This window comes from Staurois parvus, unplaced genomic scaffold (genome assembly GCF_062004578.1).
Source record: "Staurois parvus isolate SC_StPar_1 unplaced genomic scaffold, SC_StPar_1.0 ptg000430l, whole genome shotgun sequence".
Lineage (NCBI taxonomy): Eukaryota > Metazoa > Chordata > Amphibia > Anura > Ranidae > Staurois > Staurois parvus.
Window position 1 is genome coordinate 474,280 of NW_028318226.1, and position 20,585 is coordinate 494,864.

At 45.4% G+C, this 20,585-nt stretch overlaps 1 protein-coding gene across 1 annotated transcript in view; it reads left to right on the forward strand.

Annotated features, from left to right (window-relative positions):
* The first annotated feature begins 577 nt into the window (after positions 1–577).
* Positions 578–20,585, forward strand: part of RBP3 (retinol binding protein 3) — a 48,049-nt gene continuing 28,041 nt past the window's right edge. The window contains exons 1-2 of the mRNA XM_089687557.1: positions 578–3,607; positions 18,093–18,283. Coding sequence (XP_089543683.1) covers positions 608–3,607; positions 18,093–18,283 — 3,191 coding nt within the window. The 5' untranslated portion in view covers positions 578–607. The remainder of the gene's footprint in view (positions 3,608–18,092; positions 18,284–20,585) is intronic.

Genomic DNA, 20,585 nt, shown 5'->3' on the forward strand with positions numbered 1-20,585 from the left:
AAAATGAAGCCACATTGATTGCAAACTAAATTTACCTAACAACAAAAATGCAGCTCCACTGGATATCGTGAGCCTTAACTAAATCTATCTACTCCTAGCACCTATCCAGGAGGGTGCTACAGTAAAATAGTGGGTGCAGCCATTTAAATCATTTCTTTTTGCCCCAGTGGCAAACTGTACATTCAAAACCACTGGCACATAGTACAGATATCACCAAAATATTAGGAAGTCATTTATTCAACACTACATACAGCTGTTTCCGGCTTATTGGCCATCTAAGCAGTGTATAAAACTATGGCCTCTATGAAGTCATTAGCGCTGTTTTTTGTATCCGTATTGTTAGTTATTTATAAATGTAGCAAAAAGTGCTAAGCCTGAGGACTAGTTATACCAAACATTGTAGCCACAAAACAAAATAAAAGGAACAGATGCTCACAGTACAGACAGTGTGTTGTTTCCCCAGAAATACCCTGGTGCTGATGCTTATAGCTTCATTAATGTGATTAAAGGTTTAGCAGAGATAAAAGAGAATTGGCTGTTCTGTGCCCTGCATTTAATTCTCCATTCTCAGGAGCAGCAGACAGAAGAAATTCAGCTGCTCAGAAACATGTCTAACAACTATCCGGTCCTGATCTTTCTACTACTCTTTTATAATGCCTGTTCTAACCCTGTTTTTCAACCATCTTTTTTGCTGGACATGGCCAAAGTACTATTGGACAATTACTGCTTTCCTGAGAACCTGGTGGGAATGCAAGAGACCATAGAACAAGCAATAAAGAGTGGGGAGATTCTTCATGTTTCTGATCCTTTAACCTTAGCTACTGTTTTCACAGCTGGGGTACAAAGTTCACTCAATGATCCTCGTCTCATTGTATCTTACGAGCCATCTGCTACCGTGAAGCAAGAGACAGAAATCACCCTAACTCCTGAACAGCTGCAATTCCTTGTGGATCGTTCCATTAAATACGAGGTCCTGCCTGGAAATATTGGCTACCTTCGCATTGATTACGTAATTGGCCAAGATGTTGTTCAGCAAGTTGGTCCCTTCCTTGTGAAGAACATATGGGGCAAACTCATGCCAAGTTCTGCTCTGATTTTGGATCTAAGATACAGTACTCAGGGTAAGGTCTCAGGTATCCCTTTTGTTGTGTCCTACTTGACCGAATCTCAGCCTGTAGTCCATATTGACACCATTTACAACCGCCCTACCAACACCACCACAGAGTTACAGACACTTCCAGCCTTGATAGGTAAGCGATACAGTAAAGACAAAGATGTGATAGTGTTAACAAGCAAGTTTACAAAAGGCATTGCAGAGGATGCTGCCTATATTCTTAAACACATGAACAGAGCAATTATTGTTGGAGAAAGAACAGCAGGTGGATCTTTGGACATACAGAAAATGAAAATTGGACAATCAGATTTCTACATCACTGTTCCTGTATCCCGATCAATCAGTCCACTGACTGGGCAGAGTTGGGAAGTAGCTGGTGTTTTTCCCTGTGTTGTTGTGAATGCAGAGAATGCACTTAATAAAGCTTTGGCCATTTTGTCTGTTCGTTCCAAAATTCCAAGTGTGCTGCATCAGCTCAGTGGCATTTTGGGAAACCTCTATGCTTTCTTTGACCGCATCCCATCTTTGTTAAAGCATCTTTCAAACATGGACTATGCCTCAGTCATTTCTGAAGAAGATCTTGCAGCAAAACTAAATTATGAGCTTCAGTCAGTGACAGAGGACCCCAGACTAATTATAAGGTCCAAATCTGATACTCCAGTGCTTCCAGAAGCATTCCCATCTGGACAGAATTTACCAGATGGTGAAAATATTCTTCAAGCCTTAGTCAATAGTGTTTTTAAGGTTAGTATCCTCCCTGGGAACATAGGTTACTTACGATTTGATGAGTTTGCGGATATCACTGTTCTTGGCAAATTAGGGCCTTACATTGTTGACAAAGTTTGGGATCCAATCACAAGCACAGAAAACCTCATTATAGACTTGCGTTATAATACTGGTGGTCCTTCTACTGCTATTCCCCTACTTCTATCTTACTTCCATGAGCCAGAGTCTAGGATCCGTCTTTTCACCATGTATGACCGTCTATCCAACTCAACTAAGGAGTTTTATAGCCTTCCTGACCTCCTTGGAAAACGATATGGTGCTAAAAGAGGGGTCTATGTACTGACCAGCCACAGAACTGCTACAGCAGCAGAGGAATTTGCTTATCTTATGCAGTCTTTGAGCAGAGCCACAATCATTGGTGAAATCACATCTGGGACCCTGATGCATTCTAGGTCATTAAATCTTGAACTCACTCAGTTGACTGTCACAGTACCTGTTATCAACTTTATAGACAATAATGGCGACTGTTGGCTTGGAGGAGGGGTAGTGCCAGATGCTATTGTTCTAGCAGAAGAAGCTTTGGAAAAAGCCAAGGAAATCATTCTTTTTCATCCAAAAGTCTCTGCATTGGTAGTGGGCACTGGACTGCTCCTAGAAGTCCACTATGCTATTCCAGAAGTGGCTAATAAAGTCAGCAGTGCTCTTAAGAGTAAATGGTCTGAGGGTGGATATCGATCTGTGGTGGATCTGGAATCCTTGGCTTCTCAGCTTACTTCAGACATTCAGGAAATCTCAGGAGACCATCGACTTCATGTATTTTACAGTGACATAGAACCAGAGGTCTTGGAAGACAAGCCTCACCAAATCCCTTCACCAGAAGAATTAAGCTACATTATTGATGCTTTATTCAAGATTGAAGTTTTGCCAGAAAATGTAGGATACCTGAGATTTGACATGATGGCTGATGCAGAAATAATTAAAGCCATTGGGCCTCAGTTGGTTAGTCTTGTCTGGAATAAGTTGGTTGATACAAGTACCTTAATCATTGACATGAGATTCAACAGTGGGGGCTATTCTACTGCCATACCCATTTTTTGTTCATATTTTTTTGATCCTGAGCCATTACAACACCTTTACACTGTGTATGATCGTAGCACCTCCACAGGTACTGAAATATGGACATTTCCAGAAGTAGCTGGCCAAAGATATGGGTCCTCCAAAGACATTTATGTACTCACAAGTCACATGACTGGTTCAGCAGCCGAAGCATTCACAAGATCAATGAAGGATCTAAATCGAGCCACTATTATTGGTGAGCCAACTAGTGGGGTGTCTTTGTCTGTTGGTATATACAAAGTAGGGGAAAGTCAGCTTTATGCCTCAATTCCTAATCAAGTGGTGATTAGTGCAGTGACTGGCAAAGTGTGGAGCGTATCAGGGGTTGAACCTCATGTAGTCATTCAAGCCAATGAGGCCATGAATGTTGCTCAGCGCATAATTAACCTGCGTTCTAAAATTCCTTCCATCATCCAGACTGCTGGGAAACTAGTGGCCGATAACTATGCCTTTGAAGAAAATGGAGCAGAAGTGTCTTCAAAACTACTTTCTATGGTAGACAAAAAGGACTACAGAACAATTAAGTCTGAAATGGAACTAGCTGAAAAAATCAACTACGATCTACAGACTTTGTCAGGAGATGTTCACCTCAAAGCTGTCTATATACCAGAAAACTCAAAGGATCACATACCAGGGGTTGTGCCGATGCAGGTAATATCTATACTTATGTGTAACTGCTAATGTATGTAGATTTCAAAAAGTCAGCAAAGTAATTGTTTCTGCAAGGAAGGCAAGGTTAGCCACTAGTAGTTCTGGCAATACTATAAAATAATTAATTTTATCTTATTATATTTAATAGCTTAGTCCAGGGGTCTCCAAACTTTCTAAAGAAAGGGCCAGTTAATGGTCTTTCAGACTTTAGGGGGGGCCAGACTGCTGGAAGTCAGAGAAGGAAATGTCCTGGCTTCCCTGGGAGTAAACAATGTCCGGTTTTTGGAATTAGGGGAGGTATAGTACCCCATCACTGGTGTCAGTGGATGGAATAGTTCCCCATCATTAGGGTCAGTGGAAGGAATAGTTCCCCATCAATAGTGTCAGTGGGAGGAATTGTGCCCCATCATTAGTGTCAGTGGGAGGAATCGTGCCCCATCATTGGTGTCAATGCGTGGCCCATTGTTGGTGTCAGTGGATGGAATAGTGGTCTGTCATTGGTGTCAGTGGGAGTAACAGTGCACCACCACTGGTGTTAATTGGAGGAATGGTGCCCCATGGTTGCTGTCATTGGAATGAATTGTATCCCAGCATTGGTATCAGTGAGAATAACTGTGTCCCAATGTAGGTATCAGTGGAAGGAATAGTGCCCAACTGCTGGTGTCAGTGGAAGGAATTGTGCCCTATCGTTTGTGTTTTGGGAAGAATTGTGCCCCATTGTAGGCATCAGTGAGAGAAATAGTGCCTCATCATTGATGCCATGGGGAGGAATAGTGCCCCACTGTTGGTGATATTGGGTGGAATTGTATACTATCATTTGTGTAAATGGGAGGATTTGCGCCCCATTGTTGGTGTCAGTGGCAATAATGATGCCCCATTGATGGAGTCAGTGGAAGGAATAGTTCCCTAAGGGCCAGATAAAAGCAAGCAAAGGGCCGCATCTGGCCACAGTTTGGAGACCACTGGCTTAGTCTAATAGAAAAAGGTTACTTTTTTTTATTTTAATTTCCATGCTTACAGTGTTACTAAACCCACAACAGTAAAATCAGTCTGTATATGCAGTAAAGCATGCTTGTTATACTCACTGTGGAACCTAAGCCGTTAATCCTCTGCATTATGTAAAAAGGCTGTTTGAGCCTTTCTTCACCAGATACAGACTGAATCTGCTGTAGTCACATGCACATGCTCAGTTTGGTGTGTATTGCTAGAGGTTTTCTTTTTTTGGGGGGGGAGAGTGCATGTGATCAGCACAGGGCCAATCAGTGCTGTCCAGACAGAGGTTCAGGACTTTCACATTCTCCTAGAACAGAAAGAAAACTCCTCCTACAAGCTTTAACCAGTGTTCTGCTGCAGTGCCAAGACTGCTCTAACTGCTGATGAGAAAAGGTATTTAGCAGTTTATATTTGCTAAAATAATTGCATTTCCATGTTCTATGTACTGTGGGAGACCAGATATAGTGAATGCAGGGTCCGGGGAGACAAGATATAGTGAATGCGGGGTCCTGGGTTTAGTAACACTTTAAAGTGTTAGATCACCAGTGGGTTCACACTGATGCGGTGCAAAATTTGCAGCTGTTTCTGTGTGAATTCCGCACTTAATCACAGTCACACCCCATTCATTCGAACCACTGCGGGTGTGTATGTTAACAACACCCCGAAATCAGTCCGCAAAACGTGTTGCAATGTGCAGAATCGGATCGCATGGGTGCGAATACCCATGCAATCCGATTCTAGTGCAGACCAAAAACCAAGAGAGAACCAAAAAAATGGTCCTGCACCTCTGTGGTGCAGATGTAGTACGATTTGAGCCATATAAAATGTATGGCTCAAATCGCACCTCACAGAATTCGCATGTGATTTGCACAGGAATGCGGTGCGGTTCCTGTGTGAATGACATGCGATATGCCGCACTGCACAAGTGTGCACCCAGCCTTACAGAGAAAATGTAAAGGTGAACACCGGACACCCCCCCAAACTCCACAGTACTTACCTCTTCGGTTGCGGAGCTGTCAGCATCTCTGCAGCCACTCCAGCAGTTCGGGGATTTAAAATCCCCGCTCTTCTTACTTTTCTCCAAGTGGCACTTCTGGGATGGACCAGATTGATTCACTGTGATGGCGCTGGCCAGTCAGAACTGTTCTGGTCCATTTCAGAAGCAATTCACAGAGAAGAGGGAGAAGAGTGGGGGATTTCAAATCCACAGACCACTGGATCGCCTGCGGTGTTGGTAACCCTGGAGGTAAATACAGTGGAGACTTAGAGGGGTGGGGAGGGCATCTGACATTTTTCTGTAAAGTTAAACTAACCCTTTAAATTAAACCTGTGCTTAGATACTATGAGCTGCCATTGCTACCTATTTTTCTCAAAGCAATAATTATCTTGCTGTTAGTCTGTGTGTTCAATATTTTCTGAGGCACTGAGTATTCATATCAATGATTTTGGCTTCAGTTGCTGCATACCTGTTCAAAGTATTACAATCAGAGACCATCAGCAATTTCCTCCATAAAAAGCATGATATCGTTACTCTGTCCATTCTTTGCAGCATAGTGGTTATTCCAAAATTACTTTCTCCATTTGCTAAAAAGAAAACACAAAATTAAGTGTATGTTTTAAAACAATTACTATCCTTAGTATTTTTCTCTCTTATTCTAGTACAGGCTCTGGAATTGTTTGAGGCCTATAGTGGAGATATCTAAATTAAATGTGGAAGTATTGAAAGCTTGGTTGTTACTTTAGAGCAGCCTTTCTCAACCAGGGTGCCTTGAGGTTTCTTCAGGGGTACCTTGGCAAAATGTCTAAAAGTTGCACAAAATATGTATATAAGCCAGAGGGTGGAAGAAGCCTGACTTTTAGTTACACAAAGCCACAGGTTTTCATTGTGTGTAATTACGACCTTCTAGAGGCCGGGGTCCTGACAACCAATGACATCATGAGTTGATAAGGAGGATGTCAGTTACCTACACATCATCCTAGTTTGACCTTCCCCTGCCCCTCTCCATCAGTGCTGGGGTCACATTAGTGATGAAGAAAAACTGAGAGAAACACTAATACTAGTCAGGACTAGTGTCCAAAGGTATATTTGATTTGGAAGAATAAATCACTTCTAACGTTGGGTGTCCTACATGTGTAAATGGTGCTACATTATATAAAATTATTAAAATAGTTTTTTACATTTTAGAATGGGGTGCCTCAAGACTGTCCATAATTTTAAAGGGTGCCTAAAGACTGTCCATAATTTTAAAGGGTGCCTCAAGACTGTCCATAATTGTAGAGGGTGCCTTGACTGAAAAAAGTTTGAGAAACCCTGCTTTAGAGGAACAGTATATGAAATGTTGCATCCAACAAGTTACAGTAGAGAATTAGAGGGTGACTATACCACTATGTTAAGGCGGTGTATAGCCAGAACATTTTTAGATTTGGATAGAGAAGGAAGGTGTTAGCCAGTGTATTTTTTTCCGTCTCACAGATAAAACCAGAAAATAGAGAAAATCTTTACAAAGTAAGGCCTCATGCTCATTGGGCGTTTAGCTTTCCCTGCACAGACACACTGTCCAACCGTGCTTCCAGCAGCCTGCAAAACTACTGTATGTGAGAGCTGGAAACAAGACACACCAAAGGAGAAGCATATCTAAGGTCAGGTGTTATCTGAGTATTACAATCAGTGTGCCTGGACAGATGAGGTCAGAGACATGGGGGTTATTTACTGAAACTGCATGGTGCAAAATCTGCTGCAGCTTTGCATATAACCCATAAGCTTCCAGGTTTTGTGGACAAAAATTATTTGAACAAGCTGAAATTAGAAGCTGATTGGCCCCCATGCACAGCTGCACCAGATTCTGAGCGCACTAGTTTTAGTAAATCCCTCCCATGAGGCCTGAATATTGAGAAGAGCAGGACAATTCATCCACAGAAGGATGGTGTCCGTAAGTTTGTCTTCCCTATTGTACAACCTGGTTGTCGAGCTCTGCATAGCTCATCCAATCTGGCAAGTCAACACTGCCAATGATTTAAATAGATAATCCCCATTGATTTGCTTATTCATTGGCCTCTAGGCTCTGCGTGATCAGGGAGGAAACTCAGAGACAGAACAGGAAATGAAAGGAAATCCCTCCAAAGGGAGAGGAAATCCCTTATTACCACAAAAGGTATAACAATTGGAAGATTTACCTCCACCTTCTTTTCCTGAGACAACTCTGAAATTTTGGATTTCCCATCATTTTCCGTTCAAGTAACCAATTATCCAATAACCCAATAATTACCTGGACAAACAGAAAGTTTGAATCTCACCAGTAGAGATGAGCGAATTATTCAAAAATTCGATTCGGCTGATTCGGCGAATTCGCGGAATAAATTTGATTCGAGTCGAATATATTCGCTGCGAATTTAACTTATAAAAAGGGTGTTTCTAGGCTTCAGAGAGCCTTTATATTAGTGCAGAACACTGTACATTTAATTTAAATGCCCTTGGAGTCTGCTGGGGAAGAGAAATAATACTGTCAGTCAGTATGACATGCAGATGAGTGCCGTCGATCTTAGAATCACCGCACACTTCACTCGTTTGGGCAGTCACGGGGCCAAAACCAGAGTGTGGAGCCACAGTGTGGCGGTGAAGGCAGCAGCAATGGGAGGCCATACAGCACCCTATGAAAAAATGGAACCCACCAGCAGTGTGAGGAGACCTGAAAGTGGCACATGGCAGAGTGTGGCGATGGAGACAGCAGCAATGGGAGGCCGTACAGGGACCCATGACACACTCTGGACCTGGCAGCAGCATGAGGAGGCGGTACAGGGGCCCATGACAGATTACGGGCCTGGCAGCAGCATGAGGAGTCGGTACGGGGGCCCATGGCAGATTACGGGCCTGGCAGCAGCAATGGGAGGCCATACAGCACCCTATGACAAAATGGAACCCACCAGCAGTGTGAGGAGACCTGAAAGTGGCACATGGCAGAGTGTGGCGATGGAGACAGCAGCAATGGGAGGCCGTACAGGGACCCATGACACACTCTGGACCTGGCAGCAGCATGAGGAGGCGGTACAGGGGCCCATGACAGATTACGGGCCTGGCAGCAGCATGAGGAGTCGGTACGGGGGCCCATGGCAGATTACGGGCCTGGCAGCAGCAATGGGAGGCCCGTAATCTGCCAGCACCCTATGACAAAATGGAACCCACCAGCAGTGTGAGGAGACCTGAAAGTGGCACATGGCAGAGTGTGGCGATGGAGACAGCAGCAATGGGAGGCCGTACAGGGACCCATGACACACTCTGGACCTGGCAGCAGCATGAGGAGGCGGTACAGGGGCCCATGACAGATTACGGGCCTGGCAGCAGCATGAGGAGTCGGTACGGGGGCCCATGGCAGATTACGGGCCTGGCAGCAGCAATGGGAGGCCATACAGCACCCTATGACAAAATGGAACCCACCAGCAGTGTGAGGAGACCTGAAAGTGGCACATGGCAGAGTGTGCCGATGGAGACAGCAGCAATGGGAGGCCGTACAGGGACCCATGACACACTCTGGACCTGGCAGCAGCATGAGGAGGCGGTACAGGGGCCCATGACAGATTACGGGCCTGGCAGCAGCATGAGGAGTCGGTACGGGGGCCCATGGCAGATTACGGGCCTGGCAGCAGCAATGGGAGGCCCGTAATCTGCCAGCACCCTATGACAAAATGGAACCCACCAGCAGTGTGAGGAGACCTGAAAGTGGCACATGGCAGAGTGTGGCGATGGAGACAGCAGCAATGGGAGGCCGTACAGGGACCCATGACACACTCTGGACCTGGCAGCAGCAAGAGGAGGCGGTACAGGGGCCCATGGCAGAGTGGCGAAGCGTAAGCATCTTAAATTGAAGGCCATACAGAGGCCTATGTTAAAAATATTTACATGTTTGGGGCATGATTCATGGCGGATTTAGTCAGTTGTGTCAGGAACTGGTGGTTTGAAATCCAGACTAATCCACGCCTGATTCATTTTCACAAACGTGAGTCTCTCCACACTTTGGGTGGACAGTCGTGTCCTCCGCGGAGTTACAATACCTCCTGCCGCACTAAACACACGCTCCAATGCCTCGCTACTGGCCGGGCATGACAGCCTTTCAAGGGCAAATTCACCTAGTTGGGGCCAAAGGTCAAGTTTCGTTGCCCAGTAGTCAAGGGGATTGTCTACCTCGGTTGGCAGGGTGCTGTCCAAGTAGGCCCAAGCCTGTTGTTTGAGGTCCTGCTCCAGGTCCACCTGATGCTGCTGCGGCTGGTTAGTAGTTTCCTCACTGCGCTGGTGAAGAAAGCTACTCATCATCGACTGCAGACTGAGGCAGCCGCTGCTGGTGGAGCTGCCACTGCTCCTACCACCCCACCCCTCCCCTGCTGCCATGGCAGCGGAACGCGAGCGCACAGGGCCCACAGTGTCTGAGGATGGACGTTGGCGCAGAAAGGCAGAGACCAACTGACTACATAGGTGGTTTTTATAGTACGTTATTTTGGCCTCCCTCTCAGCAGGTGTGAAAAAGGCCACCATTTTTGAACGGTAGCGAGGGTCCAACAAGGTGGACAGCCAAAAGTCATCCCTCTGTCTGATGGTTATTATTCGGCTGTCGCTACGCAAGCAACCGAGCATGCTATGGGCCATTTGTGCCAAGGAATGCGAGGGACTCCCTGCCTCCATCTCCACAGCATACTGCCACGGTGCATCTGGGTCCTCTGTCTCCTCCTCCTCCTCTACCAGATGCTCCTGCTCCTCCACTCCTGTCCGCTGAGTGGAAAAACCACCCATTTCACTCAATAATTCCTGAGCACCAATGTCCTCCTCTACCTCCTCCTCTTCTTCCTGTCCTGCCCCCACAGGGGTCATGTGGCGTTGAGATCTGTGCGCCACGTCTACCGCACCCTGACCAGCCATTGTTAACAGCATTTGTTCCAGGAAGTGCAACAGAGGAATGACGTCGTTCATCCCATAGTCCTGCCGACTCACGAATAGCGTGGCCTCCTCAAAGGGCCTGAGCAAGCGGCAGGTGTCACGCATGAGCTGCCAATGGCTGACATCTAAGTTACACAGGGGAGTACCTTTATCCGCTTGTAACATCAGGAAATCGGTGATGGCCTTTCGCTGTTCGTAAAGGCGGTCTAACATATGTAGGGTTGAATTCCACCTTGTTGCAACGTCGCAGATCAGGCGATGCTGTGGAATTCCGTTCTGCCGCTGCAGCTCAAGGAGGGTGTGCTTTGCGGTGTAAGAATGGCTGAAATGCATGCAAAGTTTACGTGACATTTTAAGGATGTCTTGCAGTGGGATGGTGGATTTTAGGAACTGCTTGACAACCAGATTGAACACGTGAGCCATGCATGGCGCATGGCACAACCTTCCTTGACGCAGAGCAGACACCATGTTCTTTCCGTTGTCGGTCAACATGGTTCCGATTTTCAGTTTGCGCGGAGACAGCCATCTGTCGATTTCTCTGTTCATTACACTCAGAAGTTCCTCCCCTGTGTGACTACGTTCGCCAAGGCATACCAGGTGCAGCACAGCGTGACACCGTTGCGCCCTGCACATGTGATATGCCGGTCGGGTAATGGGACTTGGCACGGGGGTGGCGGCTGAGGACACGGTGGAAGAAGAGGTGGTAGAGGCGGACATCTTTGCTGGACTAAGGACGTGCAAACGTGGAGGCAAAAGCGGCGTGACCTGTCCAAGTTGCTGGTGCAGCTGTGCCGGCACCACGTTCACCCAGTGGGCCGTAAATGACATGTACTGTCCCTGACCGTAGTTACAGCTCCACACGTCGGTGCTGCCGTGCACTTTGGCAGAGACCAACATGCTCAAAGACTGGCCCACCATCTCTTCTACATGTGAATGCAGGGCTGGCACTGCCTATTTGGCGAAGAAATGCCTGCTTGGCACTCTCCACCGCGGCTCGGCACAAGCCATCATTTCTCGGAAAGGTGCTGAGTCCACCACTTGGAAAGGGAGGGACTGCAGCACCAGCAACTTGGACAGGAGGACGTTCAGCTTCTGCACCGTCGGGTGCGTGCTCGCAAACTGCTGTCTCTTGGAAACGGATTCCAAGAAAGACTGCTAACGGAATCCGTGAAGAGGAGTAGCAGAAGGAGCATCTGAACGAGCGGAAGATGCCAACGAGCGACAACTCCCCTCAGCAGAGGTGTTGGAGCCTTGACTGGCTGATAGAGGGCGATTGACGTCGGGTGACGGAGCAAGTAACGGAGCAGGTGATGGAGCGGGGGCTGGGGCAGGCAGAACCGCCGTATCTTTATCACGGTTTTCCCAGGCCACCAAATAGCGACGCTGCATATGCTGACGCTACGCTGTAGTCCCAACATGGGCCCCCTGGCCACGCTTGACTTTCTGGCCACATAGTCGACATACGGCTACGTTTACTTCCTCGGGCGGCTTGACGAAAAATTGCCACACCGCCGAGTAGGAAACTTTGCCCCCGCTACTCCTCACTGGCTGACTGCTACTTCCTCCGTGCACACCGGCACCACTACTGGCCGTGGTGGTAGGCTGCAGTGGAGCTGGTGCTCTACTCCGTGGCCGTTTGCCTCCACTGACACTGCTGCGACCCTGCTGCCTCCTGGGCAACCCACCGACTGTTTTGCTCGCTGCCAAGCTGGCACCCTCTTCTCCTGATGATGCGGAAGCAATAGCCTGATGATGACGAGGCTGCCAAGTGCGATCAGCCTCATCATCATCAATTAGGGTCTCCGCCTCACTACTAGCCCCCTCGGCTGCGTGTGGGTCAGGAGACAGACCTGTCTCTAGACCGGCTACCGAGCCACTCTCCTCGCCAGTACTTCTTCGCCTGGCTGCTGAAGAGGCAGATGTCTCCCCCCGTTCCTGACCGCCCTCTGTTAGGTCTTCCTCACTGTACAGTGGGGCTGAGCCCACAGCATGCGATACTTCGCTTGGTGAGGGAACACCAAAGGACAGGGGCAGGTAGAGGACACATGATTTCAGTGGGCTTGCTCCCGGGCCATGCCAACTAACGGTTGTGTCTGACGTACCCACCGACCGTTGGCTGTAGGTGTCAGAGGTGACCTGGGAAGAGGAAGACGACCGAGCCAACCAATCGATGACGGCAGGGTTGTCGGTGGAGACACGACCGCTGGATGACACCGGGAGCACTGGCCTTTGGCTGCGACTAGTGCTGCCTTGACCCCTTCCTCTGCTGCCACGTCTGCTCGCTCCTGAAACATTGCCTCCTCTGCCACTCCTCTGCGTGTTGTCTGACATACTCTTTAATTCAACGATTCTGTGTCCCTGAGTAACGATTCTGTGTCCCTGAGTAACAATTCTGTGTCCCTGAGTAACGATTCTGTGTCCCTCAGTAACGATTCTGTGTCCCTGAGTAACAATTCTGTGTCCCCGAGTAACAATTCTGTGTCCCTGAGTAACAATTCTGTGTCCCTCAGTAACGATTCTGTGTCCCTCAGTAACAATTCTGTGTCCCTGAGTAACAATTCTCTGTCCCTGAGTAACGATTATGTGTCCCTGAGTAACGATTCTGTGTCCCTCAGTAACGATTCTGTGTCCCTCAGTAACGATTCTGTGTCCCTCAGTAACAATTCTGTGTCCCTGAGTAACAATTCTGTGTCCCTAAGTAACGATTCTGTGTCTCTGAGTAACAATTCTGTGTCCCTGAGTAACAATTCTGTGTCCCTGAGTAACGATTCTGTGTCCCTCAGTAACGATTCTGTGTCCCTGAGTAACAATTCTGTGTCCCTCAGTAACAATTCTGTGTCCCTGAGTAACAATTCTGTGTCCCTGAGTAACAATTCTGTGTCCCTGAGTAACAATTCTGTGTCCCTCAGTAACGATTCTGTGTCCCTGAGTAACGATTCTGTGTCCCTGAGTAACAATTCTGTGTCCCTGAGTAACAATTCTGTGTGCCTGAGTAACGATTCTGTGTCCCTCAGTAACGATTCTGTGTCCCTGAGTAACGATTCTGTGTCTGTCCCTGAGTAACAATTCAGTGTCTGTCCCTGAGTAACAATTCTGTGTCCCTGAGTAACAATTCTGTGTCCCTGAGTAACGATTCTGTGTCCCTGAGTAAAGATTCTGTGTCCCTCAGTAACGATTCTGTGTCCCTCAGTAACGATTCTGTGTCCCTGAGTAACAATTCTGTGTCCCTCAGTAACGATTCTGTGTCCCTGAGTAACGATTCTGTGTCCCTGAGTAACGATTCTGTGTCCCTTAGTAACGATTCTGTGTCCCTGAGTAACGATTCTGTGTCCCTGAGTAACAATTCTGTGTCCCTGAGTAACAATTCTGTGTCCCTGAGTAACGATTCTGTGTCCCTCAGTAACAATTGTGTCCCTGAGTAACAATTCTGTGTCCCTGAGTAACAATTTCTGTGTCTGTCCCTGAGTAACAATTCTGTGTCCCTGAGTAACAATTCTGTGTCCCTGAGTAACAATTCTGCGTCCCTCAGTAACGATTCTGTGTCCCTGAATAACAATTCTGTGTCCCTGAGTAACAATTCTGTGTCCCTGAGTAACAATTCTGTGTCCCTCAGTAACAATTCTGTGTCCCTCAGTAACGATTCTGTGTCCCTGAGTAACAATTCTGTGTCCCTCAGTAACAATTCTGTGTCCCTCAGTAACGATTCTGTGTCCCTGAGTAACAATTCTGTGTCCCTGAGTAACAATTCTGTGTCCCTGAGTAACGATTCTGTGTCCCTGAGTAACGATTCTGTGTCCCTGAGTAACGATTCTGTGTCCCTGAGTAACAATTCTGTGTCCCTGAGTAACAATTCTGTGTCCCTGAGTAACGATTCTGTGTCCCTCAGTAACAATTCTGTGTCCCTGAGTAACAATTCTGTGTCCCTGAGTAACAATTCTGTGTCTGTCCCTGAGTAACAATTCTGTGTCCCTGAGTAACAATTCTGTGTCCCTGAGTAACGATTCTGTGTCCCTCAGTAACAATTCTGTGTCCCTGAGTAACAATTCTGTGTCCCTGAGTAACAATTCTGTGTCTGTCCCTGAGTAACAATTCTGTGTCCCTGAGTAACAATTCTGTGTCTGTCCCTGAGTAACAATTCTGTGTCCCTGAGTAACGATTCTGTGTCCCTGAGTAACAATTCTGTGTCCCTGAGTAACGATTCTGTGTCCCTCAGTAACAATTCTGTGTCCCTGAGTAACAATTCTGTGTCTGTCCCTGAGTAACGATTCTGTGTCCCTGAGTAACAATTCTGTGTCCCTGAGTAACAATTCTGTGTCCCTGAGTAACGATTCTGTGTCGCTAAGTAACGATTCTGTGTCCCTAAGTAACGATTCTGTGGCCCTAAAGTCTCTGTGGCCCTAACTCTGTCCCTAATACACAGAGGTCTGTCTCTCTTGAATGACCGGAGGCTAATGGAGAATTCTAAGATGGCCATGATTTATAGCTCCACCATTACACAGTGCTGGCTGGCTGGCTGCTGATTGGCTAATGCGATCACATGTCATGAATGAATGCATTATGGGTCAGCGCGCCTTGTCTGCGCACCTTCCCAGAGATCCCCGCTCCGTCGCCACACATGACGCCGCCATTTTTGGGAAAATTCGATTCGCGCATCCGAAGTTTGCTAATTTTCGGATTCGGCTTTTTGGATTTTCGAATATTTCCTAATCTTCTAAACGAATTCCACTTCGTCATGTTCAATTCGCTCATCTCTACTCACCAGCAGACACAAGTAGCAATTCAACTCTTACTGTAATATTTCTTTATCATGGAACAAAATCTCCAAATAATAGCAAGCATACAGGTTCTTTATTGCAGAATGTTATATCTCTAATACAATAAAACAAATGTACCTGTCTGTCCCGTTTGCTTGGAATGTAGACATGTGCAGCTCAGCGTGCACTGTGGTATTGCCCAGATGAACGACTTTGGAAAGTAGCTCAGTACCTAAAAAAAAGTATTGACTGTACATATACCATACACATTTTAAATTAAATTTTTCAAGAAATATACAAGGGCTGTAGTTGCTGACCTCCTAATATTTTTACTTTTCTAGCTACAATGCTTTCTGACTCAAAGACCTGGAAAAAATGATGCAGCAAATAAAGTCATACATGTTGAATATTGGTTCTAGGTCAGGGACTCAGAAAAATGCTAAAGCCAGAGGATAGGCATGACAATCAGGCAGCTAGCATTTTTAGTAGAATGGTAACTACAACACAAAAACAACAAATTATGATGTACAAAGTTCAGAAAACCAAAATAACTAAACAGATACCAGTTTTATATGGTTTGATCAATGAAGAAATAAAATAATATTGGCTGCTATGCGTTATTATACCTTGTACATCATCATTGCTTTTATGACTTTTTAACTAGTCACAGCAGCATATCATCATTTGATTTTAATTTTATTTTTATAAAATAAATGTGATAATGGGATCAACATTTATTAGATTGCGCTAATTGCAACTTAAATGTGTAGGAGCTGCCACTATTTATGGATCAAAAAACTTTTTAAAATAAAAAAAACACCAAATGAATAAAGTGTTTAAAGTGGCGCTATGTGAATTAATCAATAATAAATACAAAACCATATCATAAAAATCACATAAATGCCCATAAAATTCAATAATAATAACACAAATATGTGAAAAGTCTGTGACTGCTGTAAAAAATTATTACAAACTAAAAAGTGATTGAAAGTCCATGAAAAAAATGTGATAAAGTAATCTAAAAGTTAATGAAAGTAAATCTTCTATTTCACCATGTGCAGCAAACTGACAACAAAGTGCTCCATAGGATACCCCACATGGATGTAAACTCAACAAAGGTATTTGCCTTCCACTCTCGTGGTTGGCAAACAAGCTTCTTGGGACATATTTTCCTTTTAAAGATGAATATAAATCACTGAAGATAATCCTTCATCTTTAATACACAAGCTTGTTTTATTGATTTTTCTTGTGAGTAAGGTCCAATCACTTTATTAAAGGATCTCTTTGTTCATACCCTGTTTCCCCTAAAATAAGACCTACCTTGAAAATAAGACCTAGTTGTGATCAGGGCTTTTGTTTAGCCGGAACATGGCGGAACGCCATTCTGCCACCTCCGCCACTGGCATTGTGCACACCCATATCTACTGTCTCTTATAAACACAGAAGCGTGGCTGAAGTGACAGCACCATCCACTCCCACAGAACCTCCCTACCTCTGTACTTACTGTGGGACAGGGAAGGAACAGATATCTGCGGGCGCAGTATGCAGTGTGTTTAGGGGTGGGGCATCGCCTCCTGCAGCCTTATGCATGGAAGCCGATGCCCCAGGGGTGGTCACCGGCCAGTGGGGAAGAGACGGAGTGGTGAGTAAGTGCGCTTGGTGTACTGTGTGGGAAGATAGGACCCGAAACGGGAGTTACTATAGAGAGGGGCCGGCTGCTGACAGCTGTGTTTTGCAAAGCTAGCTAACCATACGAGGGCAGTGGAGGGGGAGGGGGGATGTGCAAAGGTGAGCTGCAGTCAGGTGTTGCAAAGGTAAATTGAGTTAGGTGAGCTGCAGACAGGGTGCATAGGTGAGCTGCGGCTGGGTGGGTGCAGAGGTGAGCTGAGTTGCAACCCACCTTTGCTCCCACCAGCCACAGCTCAGCTCTGCACCCCCTGGCCACAGCTCAGCTCTGCACCCCCTGGCCACAGCTCACCTCTGCATTCCCCGTCTGCAACTTACCCCTGCACCCTGTCTGTGGCTCATATATGAACCCTGTCTGAAACACACCTGTCAAGTCACCTCTGCAACACCTGACTGCAGCTAACAACTGTCATCAACCGGCCCTCTCCATAGTAACCCTCATCCACAACTGCCTGCAGCTCACCTCTGCACCCCCTGTCCACACCTGGACATTTAAAAAATTAATACCTACCCTGAAAATAAGACCTAGTGTGTTTTTGTGAGCCAAAAAAAATATAAGACAGTGTCTTATTTTCGGGGAAACACGGTACTACACCTGGAGCGTTTTTTGTTTGTTTTACATGGTCAATTTGGATGCAGTGGAATCTTTATCTTTAGTGATTTATATTCATCTTTAAAAGGGAAATATGTCCCAAGAAGCTTGTTAGTTTTTTTTTCCCATCTTTGTCTCATTAGGGAGATTTTCCCTTTACTTCCTGTCCCATAGCCAAAACAAAAAGTGAAAGAGAATCTCTCCAAAGTGAGGAAATCCCAATGTGACACCAGGGTCACCAGAACAGTAGTGTCCCCACCAGACGATTTCCCCTCTATTAGTGTTCTGATGTCAACCCAAAATTTGGGATTTTCTTTTACTTTCACTTTTGATAATGGTATATAGTATAAAGAGGGTGAATCTCCCTAATGGGGTTACAGAGAGTAATAAAAACTGGCAAGTGTTCTAATCCCTCTCCACTCTATCCAAAACTAAAAAAATACATTTTGTCTTTAGTTACACTTTAATGTAAAAGAATTCTGTATGTAATCATCGACAAAATCTTGTAGATCCTTTAAACGTTTTTCCTTCTTTCAGATCCCTTCTCCTGATATGTTTGAAGATCTTATCAAGTTCTCCTTCCATACGAATGTGTTTGAAAAGAATATTGGTTACATGAGATTTGATATGTTTGCTGACTGCGAGCTTCTGCACCAAGTGTCAAATCTTCTGGTAGAACATGTATGGAAGAAAGTCGTTAACACAGATGCCTTAATTATCGACATGCGGTAAGAAAATACAGCTTGAAAAAAGTCTCATGTCCGTTGAATTTATCCAAAAATGTAAAGCCTAAGCCCAGATTTCTATTTAACTTTTAGTCCTCATGCACACTGGATGTTTTTACAGCGGCTGTTTTTGGCTTTTGACTTTTTATCTATAGCCAGTAGACTCCCCACACATAGACTGTAATCAACGTTTTTTGGCAGGGATGTTTTTGGCTGGAAGAAAACTAACAGGACTAGTGGGTTTCTAGAGGAGTTTTTTTAGCTGTAAAAACGCTCTAATGCTGAAAAACACAGCAAAATGTGGTAAAACACCACAAACCACTATTTTTGGACTTTTTTGACCAAAAAACATGCTAAAAAACTCAAATGTGGAAAAACATGGGAAAATGCGACTAAACGCTAATGCAAAACCACTAAAAAAAAGCTGAAAAACTCACATTTTTGACATAACTTTACACAGCTAACATTACCAGCGTTATCAAAACTCCCCCTGTGCATGGATCCTAAATACAAGGGCTGTACAGAAAGAAATGCAAAAGTGGGCATAACTTTAAATTATTCACATACAGTAGGTCATTCGTTAGTGGAGTAACTCTTCTGCTATAGTAACTTATTCTTTTTCATTGCAGGTAAATGATAAATTCCAAGCAGAAGCAATGTGCCGTCATTGAATTCTTGACGGGGAAGGGGTGCAGGCGGTTGACATTGAGACTCCATGCACACTGGGCAATTTATTAATGCTGGTAGCGTTAGCTGTCTCAAGTCACGTTAAAAACTTGAGTTTTTTAGGGGTTTTTTAGCGTTTTTTGGTTCCTCTAATCTTTCCTCATAACTGAGCTCCCCCATGCCTCGTATCAGTTTAGTTGCCCTTCTCTGTACTTTCTCCAGTTCCCCAATGTTCTTTTTGTGAATTGGTGCCCAAAACTGAACTGCATATTCCAGATGAGGTCTTACTAAGGATTTGAAGTGGGGGAAATGATATCTCTCTCTCTGGAGTCTATACCTCTTTTAATAATTTATTATTTTAATAATAATTGCTCGTATTAGAAATAGCAGCTTGGCATGTTTCTAACCAAAAAATTTGTTAAAAAAAAGCTGATTTGCTGCATTGTTTGTTACATTGCTCTTTTCAGTCATCTCTGTAACAATCTTTAGCCTTCTGTGGATGTCGGACAGTCTGAGCCCCTCACTCATGCTGTGCTCAAAGGAATGTGGCTTCTGCTTGGATTTCATTATTTATCTGCAATGAAAAAGAAGAAGAGTTACTATAGAGAAAGGCTTACTCTTTGAATAACCTATGTGATAGGCCCAGATTTGGTGCCAGAAGGGTTGATATGTTAAAGAAGTGGATCATTAGATAATTCCACTGCTCCTGTGCAGAACTGAGCTATATTGGTGGGGAACTACCATTCCTAGAGGCCTAGGTTCCTACCCTCTTGGCAGCAGGAGGGGAGGAGGAAGAGAACTTTTAGCACAGTTTCTTAGGAAAACCAGGGTTTCTTGGCACTAGACCGTGAGGAGAGTGAATGTGTGTGGGGCTCGCAGCTCTTGAGTGCCCACACAGTCTACCTTCAGTTAACTGGAGGCCTGGTGCAAGATTGTCACATTGTTGCTAGTCATTGCAAGGTACTGGGCAAGATTGCCATCTGGTTTCCTGATATCTTAAGCCACAGTGCTTTCAGGGATCCAACCCCTGTCATGTCAGGATACTCAGCAACATCACGGAACTTCCCACCTTCCAGAGAATCCAGAGAGAGAATGCGAGCTGGTTCCTGCCAGTCCTGGTTCCTGCTGGGCAGAAGACTCACTCAAGTCGGTGCTAGAGAATCACAGTACTTCTGAGGGGCCCCTCTTCTGCAAGAACATGCCACGGAAGTGCCCGAGATGTTGAGAGGGTTGTAAACCTACCTTTACTTCAGGCAGCAAATGCTGAAACAATAATCCACCATTTTATCCTCCCTGCCACACCAATAAGGCTGTGTTAAGCTAACCTGAACCCTTGTTGCCATTTACAGAGATACATTATCAATCTAAACTTATCAATAGACCCTTTCCTGTTTATTACTCCCCACTTATTCTGCAGCCCATTCATTTGCTGACTCACTGCAACTGTTCTCAGCAGGTAACAAAATATTCTTTTGTTCAAACTGTTTATCTGCCGCAATCTACCGCAATCTAACCCAGGCGAGAGAGACCCAGTGGGGAACAACTAAGTGCACCACCATAAAGGGCCCCAACGAAACTGGCATATGATAGAAACTGTCATCCATGGATATTCCATATACAGTCATGGCCAAAAATATTG